Raw genomic sequence first — 15,062 nt, forward strand, 5'->3', positions numbered from 1 at the left:
CCTTAAATTCTTTATCTTTCAGAAATAGCTTTTTTTCTACCTTTAAGAAAGAAGAGGTCCTGAAGCATAAAATTCTGGGCCTTTCCCCCATATTACTTTGTGCTTGTGCTGTTGATCCAGTAAATTTTTTGATGGCCTATCAACTGTATTATCTTCCAGGGGTTTTGAGATCTTGTCAATCAGTCATACCTGGTCTACTCTATCATCATCAGCCTTATATCCATAGCCTAAAATATGTTCAAGTGTCTCCTATCATAAATATATAAAGAGGGGACTGGATATGTAGTTTTGTGATAGAGCATATGTTTGATACCTTAAGTTCAATCCCTGGGAGTAAAAAACAAACAAACAAAAACAGAATTAAAGCCACCACCATCTTTTCTTTCTTTTTTTTTATGGCAGTTTCTTACTATACAGTCCTAGCTGACTTTGAACTCATGGGAATTCTCCTACCTCACGCTCTCAGAACACGACAATTAAAGGTCTGAGCCACTATGTCCAGCTCATTTCATTCTGTCTTAGTTTTTTTCATCCATTAACTTGCAACAGTATATTAATACGTTTCTCCTCCCAATCAAAATTCCATGTGTCATGAATTCTTTGCTTATTACTTTAGTAATGGCACTTTTAGTGAGGTTTCTAACACCCTTCCGGTTATGTGGACCAGAAAACTGGTGTAATCTATCAGTGCTTTCCAGCCTTCAAGAAATTGCATTATTTAATAACAACTTGCTTTCTTCTATTATTCCTTGGGCTCAGAGTTACCTGCTTTTTCCTTTGCTAGGCACAAACCTCTGAATTTTTATTTTTACTCAGTTTATTTTTGGTGCTGGGGATTGTAGCTGGCCTTTGTGATGTTAGTGAAATGTTCTCCTATTAAGCAATACCACAGCACTTTATTTTTCTACTTGTAAATGGTCTCACTACTTATCCAGGCTTACCTTGAACTCTTGATTCACATGATTCAGCCTCCTGAGTTGCTGAGATTATTGATGGACACTACAGTGCCTGGCTGAATTCCGCGTGCTTGCAGGGTGGGAGCAGGAGTCAACATCTAGTGTCTTTTTCACTTACTATCCATTTTAGTTTTTGAGACAGGGTTTCTCATTGAACTTGGATCTCACTAATTTGGCTAAGATGGTTGGCTAACAGGTATCCTCCAGTATCTCTGCCTAGTTCTGGAATTGCTGGCACTTTTGTGTAGATGCTGGGGATCCAAACTCAGGTCCTTATGCTTACAATGCAAGCACTTTATTAACTGAACCATCTTCTCAGCCCTGAAAATGTACTTTTAATTGGAATGATAATTATATATATATGTACATATATATGTACATATATACACGTTTATGGGCTATAATGTTTGCATACTATGCAGTGATCAAACAATAATAATTAGCTTATGTATCACCTCAAATCTTGATCAGTCATATTGATGTGATCAACTGAAATCCCTGGCTTGCTTGAAATACATACTATATTAATATTAACTATCATCACTTCCTCTCTGTTATAGAACATCAGGACCTATTCTATCTAACTGTAACTTTGAATTCACTGACTAATATCCACTCACTACATTTCTGATCTTTACTAGCTTTTGGCAAATTTTTGACAACCACTGTGTACTCTTCTCTATTTCTTTAAAGAGATTTTGCAATTGAGCTTTTATGGGATGCACCTTTCTTTTTCTGGCTCGTGTCACTTCACAATTACATACACGTAATTTCAAATGACAAAATTTCATTTTTCAATGCCTGAAAGACAACCGTATATCAACCACAGTATCACAAGTCTCAGATTCTACCATTTTGCAGGTAAAGAAATGAGGATCAAGAGTTCCACTTCAGGGCAAGCTAGATAAGACCAGGATTTACAAACAAGCTATGAGCAAACACCAAACAACATAAAAATTTCAATTAGGTACATTGAAAATTTAATCCATTTATTTATTGATGACACCTTAGGGTGAAAATTTTTCCTACAGTATAAAAATGTTAATTTCCAGTCCTGCTAAAACTGAATTGCAAGATTATCACTAATGGGATGCAGAGATGGCTCAGTGGTTAAGAACACTGACTGTTCTTCCAGAGGACCTGTGTTCAATTCCCAGAACCCACATGGAAGCTAACAACTGTCTGTAACTTCAAGATCTGACACCCTCACACAGATATACATGCAGGCAAAACACTGTTGGGGAAGTCCTGTGCATTTGTCAATAAATTACTGTCTGGCCAATAGGGAATCTAGATAGGAGGGACTAGGAGTCCAGGAGGATTCTGGGAAGGAGAAACACAAGAGAGTCAAGATGTAATGCCATGGGTGTAGGAAGCCCGGAACCATTCTCCGGTAAGAGAAATACTTAGATTAACAATTATGGGGTAATTACTTAAGTCAGAGCTAGGCAGTAAGAAACAAGCAACGGCCAACAGCTTCATAATTAATATAGCCTCCTGTGTGTTTATTTGGGACTGATGCGGCTCTAGAACCAGGCTGGAGGGAAGGCCCCCTATCAAAAGAAAAAGTTTCCTTTAATAGAATGGTTGTCAGGAGTGGGATTGAATTTCCACGCAAAATAACAAAAGCTTTAAAGGAATTTTAGAAACAGAAGAACAGAGAGAAGCACAGATTTTTGGTAGCAGCATTTTCTCAGGTGGGCTCTGTTTTGCTAGCGACAAGCCGAGATTCACGTGGCTCGCTTACCGGAGTCTTCCTGACTCGGCATAAAAAGAAAAAAGAAAAAAAAAAAAACAAGGTTGTTTTAAGAGACTCTGCTAACGATTGAAAGGTGTGTATGTACAGCTGGAAGTGGCAGCTTTTGCTGGATGTCAGCATGGACTGAGGCGGTAAGCTGGAGTCACGCTTACGCCCGCCATCTTGGAAAAAACGTCAGTTTAAAACAGCCGCGGTTTTACAGATAAGACACGTGGCCAGAAAAACATAAAGATTTACTGTAAAGTCAGACTTGGATAAAGGAAAGCCTCTAAAGGTTTACAGTGTGTTTAAAAATATACGTGAGATTGAGAGAGAAAATGAAACGGCAAAGTGGTATATAAATAGAAAAGCCGGGCGTTGGTGGCACATACCTTTAATACCAGCACTCGGGAGGCAGAGTAAGATTTGCTGCAAAGGCAGAAGCAGGCAGATTTCCAAATAGAAATCCTGTCTCAAAGAAAAAGAAATAAAAGTAAAAGAAATAAAGTAATAATAGATAAATAAATAAGCCACGTAAAGATGGAAAATACACAGAGAGTCTAGATACTGTATGCTATTGTGTTTTTCAGTTTTTTCATTGCTAAGGAAGGAACAAATGATAAAGTACACTTGCTTATAAATGCTGCTAAATTAATCCAACTTCTATCTTTTGAAAATGCCTTGACTTCAAAATTTAAGTATAAGGATATGTTACTTGGAAAAGGAGATTTTACTTATGTTTCTACAGAAAATGAAAAGCTGAGGATTCCTTCCAGGCTTCTGTGGTTTGACGAACCAAGACCCCCGGAAGCAGTGGACCAGGTGTTCCAACTATTGAGACAGCTAAGATGATGCAGCTTTACAGACCCCGAAAATACGGACTTATACAGGTTTCTGAGTTTTGTAATGATCCCCATGGTATGAACAGCGCCCCCTTCCAGCAGGAAGCAGTTTGGAATGAGCGACGTCCTAATTCCCATCTTGTTTATAAATCTTTGTTTTCATTTAAATGGGATTGTTTATAATTGGTTAATGATCACAACCAATCTCCTTTTAATGGTAAAAAGGGGAATTATGGTATGGGTATTGTTTTTCATTTATTGATACAAATTCAAGGTCAATTTTGTGATGTGTATATTTCTCCTCTTGATTATTGTGCTTATACTGATCTTTTAAAACGTAATGCATAATTGAATACAGATAGTTACTTATAATAGAATTTATAGTTAGGTAAGTTAGGTTTTCTAGATATATAGAGATGTATTTAAGATAGACAGTCTTCAAACCTCTCAAAGATCTTCAGAAAATGGCATTTAAAATGGTTTAGGGTTTTTCTTGACAATGAGAAATGTCTGCTCCTGGCAGCACCAATTATGTCTGAGAGGAAAATGGGCATCGAAGAAACTCGTTATGGAGTTTACTTTCAACATGGCAAGATTAGCCATTTGGGCAAGAAACTGCCCTTGCCTAGACTGACTGTTGCTGTATAAACTGGACATGCAGGACCTACAGGAAAGTGACTACTAAACTCAGTCTTACAGGGTTCCTGCTTCATAGAAGAGTCTACCAGACTTTCTGCAGGACACAGAAAAATGACTGACAGTCTGCTGATGCAGATGGACAGTTTGAAATTTCCTGCTTTGCTGAGAAGTGTTCCAGACACATTGTGGCCTATGGGCTGAAGATGGATGCCCCAATGTTACAGAGGAACTTCGGGTGACTGTCCAGGCAGGAAGATATCTCTGTCAATCCTAGTGTTTATATATTATCCTTCTGTGGTCTTTGATGGAGTTGAAGATAGATAGTTATAATTATAGTTTTCCTTAGTTATGATAAAAGATAAGCTACATATAGAACTTTGGACTCACAAGGATGGGATGGATGATATTTTCTTTAAATCTTACTAAAATATTGTAACTATGTTCTTATTTGATAACTGTTCTGTTATATACAATTTGACTATGTTAAAGTTAAGACCCTTTCTTTTTGTTTAGACAGAAAAGAGGAGATGTTGGGGAAGTCCTGTGCATTTGTCAATAAATTACTGTCTGGCCAATAGGGAATCTAGATAGGAGGGACTAGGAGTCCAGGAGGATTCTGGGAAGGAGAAACACAAGAGAGTCAAGATGTAATGCCATGGGTGTAGGAAGCCCGGAACCATTCTCCGGTAAGAGAAATACTTAGATTAACAATTATGGGGTAATTACTTAAGTCAGAGCTAGGCAGTAAGAAACAAGCAACGTCCAACAGCTTTATAATTAATATAGCCTCCTGTGTGTTTATTTGGGACTGATGCGGCTCTAGAACCAGGCGGGCGGGAAGGCTCTCTCAAAGAAAAAGCTTCTCTTAACAAAACACCAATACAAATAAGATAAAAATAGATTATTTTTTTAAAAAGATCATCGCTGATTTCAGACTGAAGACTCTTCTCCCCCAACCCACCCTCAATCCACTCCTCACAAAAGGTAGGGTCTCTCATGGGGAATCAACAGAGACTGGCACATTAAATTGAAGCAGGATAGATCCTAGTCACACTTTCAGGGACTCCACAAACAGACCTGTCCCTTCCATGCACAGGACCTAGTTAGGTCTCATGCAGGCTCCCCAGATGCTTGGGTCCATAAGCTCCTACTAGCTTGGGTCAGCTGTCTCTGTGGTTTCCCCCATCATGATCTTCAACTTCCTTGCTCATATATTCCCCTCTCCCTGTCTTTGACTGAACTCACTGAACTTGGCCAGTGCTTGGCTGTAGATCTCTGCGTCTGCTTTCATCAGTTACTGGATGAAGGTTCTATGATGACAATTGGGGATGTCACCAGTCTGATTACAGGAGAAGGCCAGTTCAGGCACCCTGTCCACTATTGCTAGGAGTCTTAGCTGGGGTCATCCTTGTGGATTCCTGAGAATTTCCCTAGCACCAAGTTTCTCCTTAGCCTGGTAATGACTCCCTGTATCAAGGTATCTCTTTCATTGCTCTCCTACTCTCTCCTTCCATCATCTCAACCATCCAGTTCCCTCATGTTTTCATCCCCATCCCCTCTCCTCTACCAACCCTAAAAATAAAACTTCAAAATCTACTTCTTTCCCTTAAATTTCAGATGTTGAGACCTACAACTTTTCACTGAATTGCTATGTAATCTCACTGTCTTGGTCAACATCATAAACATCAATCAATTACTATAGCTTATACCTACATTAATGTGTGCCTATAGGTGACATTAACCAAGAGATCTTCCCTTAAGGTACGAAATCAAAACTAAGACAACAATGCTTCTTTGTTATTTTACCACCATGGAATTTAATTAAAACTATATGGGGGACAAGTGTGTAAGGTAAAAGGGCCAGCTAAAGAAACACATTCTGATCATAGAACCAGAGAAAGTGAAAGAAACACACCCTGGCTCTAAAATCAGAGTCAGTGAAAGAAACACATTTTGACCCTGGAACCAGAGTCAAAGAAACACACCCTGACCCTGAATCTAGAGCCGAAGAAACACACTTGGCCCTGAAATCAGAATCAGTGAAAGAAACATGCCCTGGGCCTGAAGCCAGAACCAAAAAGTTAAAAAGGGCCCATGAAAGAAGCACACTTTGACCCTTAAACCAGAGCTAAAGAAACATACTCTGCCTTGACCAACTCAGCACAAAAATCAACCAGTCCCTGAGCAGGAAAACCAACCAATCCCTGAGCATGAAATCCAACCAATCTCTGGCCTTGTCCAAGCTCAGGGATTGAAATCTGACCAGTTACCACCCTGAAAGTCTTCCTCCTGCAATAAGAAGCCCTACATAAGCCCCGTGCCTGTTTAGTTGTGGGCTGGCTTTTTCCACATTGGCAGAGGCAGACACCCTCATGGATTCCTCCTTCCCAAAAAATTTTCTTGAATGAGTTTTGGTTGAAGACCTTCTTTCCTGGAGTGGAGCAGAGAGGTAACAACTTTCACCAGAGGAGGAGTAAACTGCAGAGTCAGGGGTGGGGGATGTCTCCCTTAGCAGAGTGAAGCAAAGAAGAAACAACTTTCACCAGACCAGAGAAGCAAGGGACATCTCTGCAGGAAAACTCCCTCAGTAGAGTGGAAAAAGCTGAGCTGTTGTCTCAGAGAGGAGCATAACTGCTGAGTTCCTGAGGGGAACCCCCCCCCATAGGAACAGAGCTATATGTATGACCAGGCTATAGACAGTCAGGATAACTTTCCTTTCAGAGCTGTAATACTTACATAGTGCATCTGTAATCTTTTTAGTACTGGGAATCAAATATCCCAGGCTCTACTATTGAGCCATATCTCCAGCCTGCCTGCATACATTTTTTAAGTAAGCACTTTGTGTTCCCAAACATTGAGGTTTACTTGATTATAAAATCAACTTTAAAGACTTCAGGGAGGTAGAACTCTTTAATATATTTATTTTTTTATGTGTCTATGTGTGTGCTTGTATGACTTTATGTGCACAATTTGCATGCAGGTGCCCATGGAAACCAGAAAGTAGCACTATATCTTTTGGAAGTGGATTATAGGCAGTTGTGAGCTGTCCAATGTGTGTGCTGGGAACCAAATAATGTCATCTGCAAGAGCAGTAAGTGCTCTTAACTGCTGAGCCAGCTGTTCATCCCCAAAACAATTGCTTTAAAAATGATAATGGTGAGATGATATATGCAAATGAAACATGTTTCTATTACTAGGAAAGTAATAGGGCTTTAAGATTTTTCCATATATTACAGAAATTAATCATTTCTTTGCACAAGCACCTTAATGTCTGTGTGATTAAGGGGGTGTGCACACTCCACACATACTTTTCATACTTACTTCATAGCTTCCACACTGAAAAGTGTAGTTGAACTTTTCTTTGGGCCAGATAACAACATAGAAACTTATTATTAATTATGAAAGCTTGGACTTAGCTTAGGCTTTCCCCCAACTAGCTCTTATAACTTAAATTAGCCTGTTTCTATTAACCTGTGTTCTGCCACATGGCTTGGCTAATTCTTCTGACTTCTTCAGTGTACCACTGGTGTCTTCCCACTGGAATCTCCCTGCTGGCCTCTCTTTTGCCTAGATTCATCCCAAGTTCCTCTCTCTGCCCAGATGTCCCTTCTATTCTCTTATTCCTAGCTACTGGCCACTCAGATCCTTATTAAACCAAGTGACACATCTTCCCATAGTGTAAATAATTATCCACAACAAAAAGTCCCTTAATGAAAATTGGTTTATAAAGAATGAAAACTCCTATTACATCAAGTCACTTGTGATAAATTCTTAGTCTTGTGACTTGTGGTTGGAGTACTGTTTCCTAATCTGTAAAACCAAAGGATGCAAATGGATGATTGGTTTTTAAAAACAAGTCCTTATTAGAATCAAACATGGAGTTTTTATAATAGAAAAATTTTATATGTATTAAACTTCAGAATTTCTGTGTTTCTAACTTGGAAAAATATATAATTTAATGTGGAAGATAAACAATATTTAACTTTTTGTTTTGTTTTTAATAAAGCAGGGTCTCACTTAGCTCAGGCTTACTCTGAACTCCCTGTGCAGCTGAGGATAAACCTGAACTCCTGATTCTCCCTTCTCGACCTCACAAGTACTAGGATTATAGGTACATTCCACCATACATTGCTTAGTTAAAAATTTTAAAGTAGGAAGTACATGTAGGGAGATGACAGAGTGGGTAAAGGTGTTTGCTGCTAAGATCTGAGACACACATGGTGGAAGGAAATAACTGTCTGCTGCAGGTTATCCACTGGCCTGCACATGCATACTGTGGCATACATGTGCATGTATGCGCATGTGTACAAATAAATACATGTAACTAAAAACATATATCTACATCAGGGTTTCTCTATATAGCTCAGATTGACCTCAAACATAATCCTCCTGAATACTAGGATGACAGGGGCACTTACATGGCTATGTCTTAAGACGTTACTATAGACCATATCTAGAAAAATACTTTATCTTCCTCACACAATAAAATTTATAGTAAGCAGAAGACAAAAGTAAGCGTTTTGGGGTTCTATTGGTTCAGTTCCACCATAAAACAATGTTACACAAATGGCTTATGAGAAAGATCTTCATATAATTCTTTTTTCCTCCCTCCAACTGCTGCCCTAATCTATAAGTGTGTAGCACTTATTCATGATGTTGGCTGAGTTTTAAGCAAACAAGGTCAACTTAGAAGGGAAAAGAACACATACTTTGGCATATCAGACACAAGGTGTTTTATGAACCAAATCATATCGATCACATGGTGAATAATATTTTATTCTGTATAACATAAACTCCCAAGTCTCATCACTGGTGGGTTTACTGGACAAGCAAAGGTATTTGGGTTAATCTAAACTTTCATTCTACTAATTACATCTTTGTGTTGAGTAAGCGAACGAAGCAACTTTAGGGGAAGTGCTTCCACCTTATTTCTTAGTCATGAGTCTCTTCAGTGCTCCCTTTACATCCTTGTTTCTCAGTGTATAGATGATAGGGTTTAACATGGGAGTTACCAAGTTGTAAAAGAGGGTAAGAAATTTCTCTTGGTCCTGAGAAGCTTTGTGTCCTGGTTGCATATACATATAGATGATATTCCCATAAAACAAGGAGACTACAGTGAGGTGGGACCCACATGTGTTGAAAGCCTTCCTCCTTCCCAAGGCTGACTTGATCCTCATCACTGCTAGAGCAATGTAGCTGTAAGAAACTAGGATGAGAGTCAGGGGCACCAGCACTATGATCACTGATAGGATGAAAACAGTGCTTTCCACAGCCACAGTATCCACACAGGCAATCTTTATCAGAGCTGGCATCTCACACAGGAAGTGCCTCACCTGACATCTGCCACATCGTGGCAACTTCATGGTCACTGGAGACATGACCAGGGAATTGAGGAGTCCGACACCCCAGGCCACAGATACCAGCTTCCAGCAGAGCTGAGAATGCATGATAACTGAGTAGTGAAGGGGCTTGCAGATTGCAGTGAAGCGGTCATAAGCCATGACAGCCAGCAAAACACATTCAGTGCCCCCTAGACCTAGAAACATGAACAGCTGGATGGCACAGCCAGGGTAACTGATGGTCTTGTCCTGGCCTCCTAAGTTAAAGAGCAACTGAGGGATGGAGCTGGAAGTGAAGCAGAGATCAAGGAAGGACAAGTTGGTGAGGAAAAAGTACATAGGGGTTTGGAGGCAGGGGTCCAGATGGGAGACTAAGATAATGACAATGTTGCCTACTAAAGTCACCAGGTAGAAGATGAGGACAAACACAAAGAGGATGGATTCCAGCCTGGGTCTATCTGAGAATCCCAGCAAGATGAACTGTTCCTGGCAGCTCTGGTTGATCATGGCATCAATGGTCAGTACACGCCTGCAGGAAAGCCAATGAAAACACATCAAGTTCATGAGAGACAAGCTAAGACATCTGTAGAGAGGCAAGATGCCAAAGAGTTAACACATCACTTCAACATCCTGAGAAGACCTGTACATCTCCGAGAGAAAATATTCTTATTGGTCTCTTTTCTTTCTTTTTGGATACCAAGGATATATGGAGCATTATAGAATATTTGAATAACACAGGCATGTAGAAAGAACAGGAAAATATGATTGATACTCATTATTGATGTGTTTCCTTTTAGTATTTTTTTAGTATTTTTTAAGCACCAAATCATAGTGTGCTTAAAATTTCACTGATTTTATTTTTGAAAATATTGTGTGTGTGTGTATGTGTGTGTGTGTGTGTGTGTGTGTGTGTGTGTGTGTGTGCTCATGTATGTAAGGGAATCTGTGTGCAGTTCCCTTCAAGTTCAGAAGAAGTTGACTTGCCACATGGATAGTGGGAACCAAACCTGGCTCCAAACTTCTGAGCCATCTCTGCAGGCCCGTATCTGAAATTTCCTTCATTCAATACTGGGTATGAGAATTTGCCTTAGTTTTAAAATTCCACAAAACAGTATTTTGTAATTCTATCACTTTTCCTTGGTAGTTGTTTACCAAGGATATTTCATGTGTATTAAAGCTCTCAATAGTTTATAGATGTGTCTATTTTATTGAGCTGTTTCTCCTAAATATAAGATAAATGTTTGATCCAAAGAGATATATTGTTTAAATGCAAAGTTATTTGTGGAGATCTGGGTAAGTATTTCATGCTTACAAGCTTTCTGTATTCGAGAAAACATTATTTTTTCATTGAATTAGCATGTCACAGGTCCTATAACAGTTTATCAACAGAACTCAAAAGCTACTTTTGGCATAATAAAAATAGGAGTAATATGTGATTTCATTTTATTTGTTGAAATTGAAGGCACAACCCTTCAATTTTTATTTACCCATCGAATCCACAGCAATATACAAGTTCTTCTGAAAATGATGGATTCTACTCTACCTTTTCTATGAAAAATATACTCACCCATATTATAAAATTACAAACTTAGAGAAACATGATTATGCAAAGTTTTCAGTTACTATTATTTGTTAATCATTTATTCCCTTTATGAAAGAATCCATAATTCTCAGTACATTGACTTTTAATGGACACTTTTTTCAGTCAGGAATTCACTGTATAACCCTAGCTAGATTGGAACTCATATTGTAGACCAGGCTGGCTTTTAACTCACAGAGATCAGCCTGCCTCTGTCACTAGAGAGCTGGGCTTGAAGGTGTGTGCTACCATGACCTGTCTTTACTTTGAATCTTAAAATGCCTGTCGAAACCAGCAGAGGCAGCTGACCTGAACAAGGAGGAGCTCTTGGACCCCAGACTGACAGCTTGGAGGCCACCATGGGACTGATCCAGACCCCCTGAGTGTGAGAGTCAGTGAGGAGGCCTGGGCAACCTATGGAGCCCTGGGCAGTAAGTAGATCAGTATTTATCCCTGGCACACAAATGGACTTCGTGTGTCCATTAACACAAAGAGGGATACTCTCTCAGCCTGGACTCTTGGGGGAGAGCCTGGGCCCTGCTCTGATCGAAATGACAGAATCTGGAGATACCCTATGTGGAAGGAAGTGGGGGGCCGGGGGCTGGAGGGAATGGTGGGGAGTGTGGGAGGAGGGGAGGGAGAGGGAGCCGGGATTGACAGGTGAAGCAAGCTCTTTAAAACAATGTAATAAAAATGAAGGAAAAAAGTTGTATCATCATAACAAACAAACAACAAAAACAAAAACCAAAAAGCCCGCAATCCCAAATAAGCCAAATAAGCTTGACTTTTTTCTTTAATACTTTTCCAGAGAGTGCTATCATGTTACTTTGAAAAATAACAAGCCTCTTATGTTAAAAGGGAGCTATTTGTCAAATAGAAAAATCCAGGTAAATCATTCTTTCACATTTCAAACTGATGGTTAAATTCAAAGCCACAGATAAAGATTTTATAAATCTTTAAATCCATTCAGCACTCACGGGAACCAAACTTCCCCTTGGTTGCATTATGAAATTGAAGAAGTGCAAGTTTTAGGTTCCTTTGATGTATCAAGAAAATGGCCAAATTTAAGATTCTCAAAGACAAATCAATGGCTTGCCATATAATGAGTTATTACTCAACATTTGCATTAGGAAAGTTCTTTCCAGCTCCTAATCAGAGAATGTGGTGCAGAAGCCAGAAGAATTTGGTTCAATAGTCTACCAATTGAATGACAAGTTCATTACTTTGTAAGGTTAATGTGATGCTAGAGCTTTCAGTGTTGGTAAAGAACTTTATGGTCCTACCAGTAACTACTCTAACCAGTAACCATGACAGTTTCTTCTATGTAAATCATCGTTTCTTGTCATGTTAGAGTCAGGTTAGAGTGAAGGAGTCATCTTCATACAGTGGCTCACACATCCTGCTGTTTCCACACCGCTATTTACATTTATAAAGTGTCTTGCACATGATAAACTGTCCTACAGATACCAGTGGAGACTATGATAGACAGGAAAGATCAGGTCTGTGCTGTTTATTTTCAATCAATAGGCGTTCCTTTCCCAAAGTGTAGCATGTAATCTGAGCAGTGGTGGCAACAAAGGCTAACTGATCTTGGTCAGCTTAAATTAGTTACAACTGGCTGGGTGTGGTGGTGCATGCCTTTGATCCAGCACTTGGGTGACAAAGGCAGGCAGATCTCAGTGAGTTCGAGGCCAGCCTAGTCTACAGAGTGAGTTCTAGGACAGCCAAAGTTGTTACACAGAGAAACCCTGTCTCAAAAATTCAAAAAACAAACAACAACAACAAAAATTACAACTATAAGTGGTCAGAGAAGACAACTGTGCGGAAGTTAAGTGTTGATACTACTTTAGGTCAGAGAAGTCAAGGTTATCCATCGAATATACAGTTCAAACTTCAGACCAGATTTATATTGATAGATATAAATATTCAGCAAATATTTGTCAGTCTCCTCTTATATATCTATATATCCATGTCAGAGATACAAAAATTATTAAAATAGATAGTAACTGACTTCACTGATTTGCAGACTAGTGCGAGAAAGAAAACCATCAAAACTCTCAAAAATGAATGTATGGTGACTGTCACCTTCATGGAGCGTCCTGGAACTGCAGTATTTAATCCTCGTGCCTGCATTTTTAGGACACAGGTAGTAAGTAACTTACCAATGAATGCACAGTGAGAAGTTACAGATGTGACATTTGAATACAGGCCTGTTTGACTTGAAAGCCACATTTTACCAATCCAGAAAGAAAACGTGTTAATTAGTCCTACAGCCGAAGCACTGGGTCCCACTGAGGTGAGTAGAGCACTTTGAGTATTTCACTTGATGGTTTATTTGAATTGTCTCCAAAATTTTGTTTTCTAAGGCAAATAAAGGATATATAATTATTCATCAATTTTGAAATTGCTGTATTTAAAGAAAAAACTCCCATGCTGGAAAGAGAACTGACTGCCATAAGTTGTCCTCTGACATCCACGTGCATACTATGGCATGTGCGTATCTTTATACACACACACACACACACACACACACACACACACACACACACACACACACACACACCAGTGCAATAAGTCAATGTAGTAAAAAATTTAAAACTCCAAGTATTGAGCCCAGGGCTTTATGTGCAGTACACAAACGCTTTGCAATTGAGATGCTACTCCAACCCTGTAGATGAAATTTGCAAAATTAAAACAGTATTTCCAGATAGTATCCATAGCACGGGCAGCAGAACCATGCATGGTGCGTGTAGGGCACACTGTTGGTCCTCTTCCCCTTTACTTACTGAGTGCTAGTTTGCTTTAGATAATAGAGGAGTAGTTTATGCTCATAATTTTCTCTAAAGAAATTCAGAGTCTTTATCATTGATAGGGTTGGAAATGTTGAAGAACTGCGGCCACTTTTGACAAAGGCAGGAGGTAATTACCAGAAAGTGTATGATACGGGTTAAAGTGAAAGAGAAGTCAGAAGGGCAGGAAACAGCTGCAGATGTGTTGAGCAAAATATACAAGTGTGAGTATATAATATAAGTCACGCAATCAAAGAAAGCGTGGCCGTAGTAAAATGTTCCCTATTACTAATGATGACTTAACAGCAGATACTAAGGTTGGTAGACCAAAGGAATCAAGATACTTAGAGCTATTAACAAAACAAGACACGAAGACAAAAAATTTTGTTCTCAGGGTCTCCATTTTGGTGTCAGAAGGTGCTACATGAATTATTTTCCTTTTAATAACCGATTTTCTATATTTCTTATTATTTTAACTCTTTCCTGTATTACTTTGATAAATGTTTTAATAATTAATGTAGTAACTTAGCTAAGCATGTATGTCCATAAAATGTATATCTCAGGGTAGTAGAATATGACAAGCCCTACCAAATTCAAGTGATTTTTTAAAAAAGCCAGACAAGTTTTAACCATTTTTTTCCTTACTAATTGAATGACCATGAAATTATTTAACTTCCACATTCTCCATTTTCTGTGAAATGGGAAATGGGCAGTGTATATATTATAGGGTCATTGTAAGGATGGAATTTTATAGAAAAGCACGTGGCTGACAACATTAAGCTATATATCAACCATGCAATAAAGATTATTTTTATTTACTCACATGAAGTTGTTCTCTGCTGTTTTTATTATATTTACCAATCTGTTCTAATATATCACATAATGAAATAAGATAAAATAAAACATTTCAAGATTGAACTATAGAGAAGTATTAATTGCTTTCTATAGTTCAAATAAAGAAAATATCATTAATGACAGTCACTTTGACGAGTATATACTTTCATACTTGGTTCCAAAACATGCATTATATTGAATGATACCATCATTTCCACTAGACTCAAATATCTTTCAAGTCAATGACTACCAAATCAATACTTAAATCTTTGTGTTGAATTGCAGGTATGGATATTCATATCTTTATTGAGAGGCTAATAGCTTGAGAAGGATCATTTTGGATCCC

The 15,062-nt window shown here is 38.7% G+C and overlaps 1 protein-coding gene across 1 annotated transcript; it reads right to left on the bottom strand.

The window, feature by feature from the left end:
• Positions 1 to 8,930: 8,930 nt before the first annotated feature.
• Positions 8,931 to 10,123, bottom strand: LOC101842753 (olfactory receptor 2W3-like). The gene has a single exon (XM_005086683.4). It carries the CDS (start codon positions 10,076 to 10,078, stop codon positions 9,101 to 9,103), a length of 978 nt encoding a protein of 325 aa, XP_005086740.2. The 5' UTR covers positions 10,079 to 10,123; the 3' UTR covers positions 8,931 to 9,100.
• Between the last annotated feature and the right edge of the window lie 4,939 nt (positions 10,124 to 15,062).

This window comes from Mesocricetus auratus, unplaced genomic scaffold (genome assembly GCF_017639785.1).
Source record: "Mesocricetus auratus isolate SY011 unplaced genomic scaffold, BCM_Maur_2.0 Super-Scaffold_100013, whole genome shotgun sequence".
NCBI classification, from domain to species: domain Eukaryota; kingdom Metazoa; phylum Chordata; class Mammalia; order Rodentia; family Cricetidae; genus Mesocricetus; species Mesocricetus auratus.

Excerpts from the sequence above, each read along its gene's own strand:
- LOC101842753 (XM_005086683.4), bottom strand. The coding sequence starts at position 10,078 with ATGAACTTGATGTGTTTTCATTGGCTTTCCTGCAGGCGTGTACTGACC.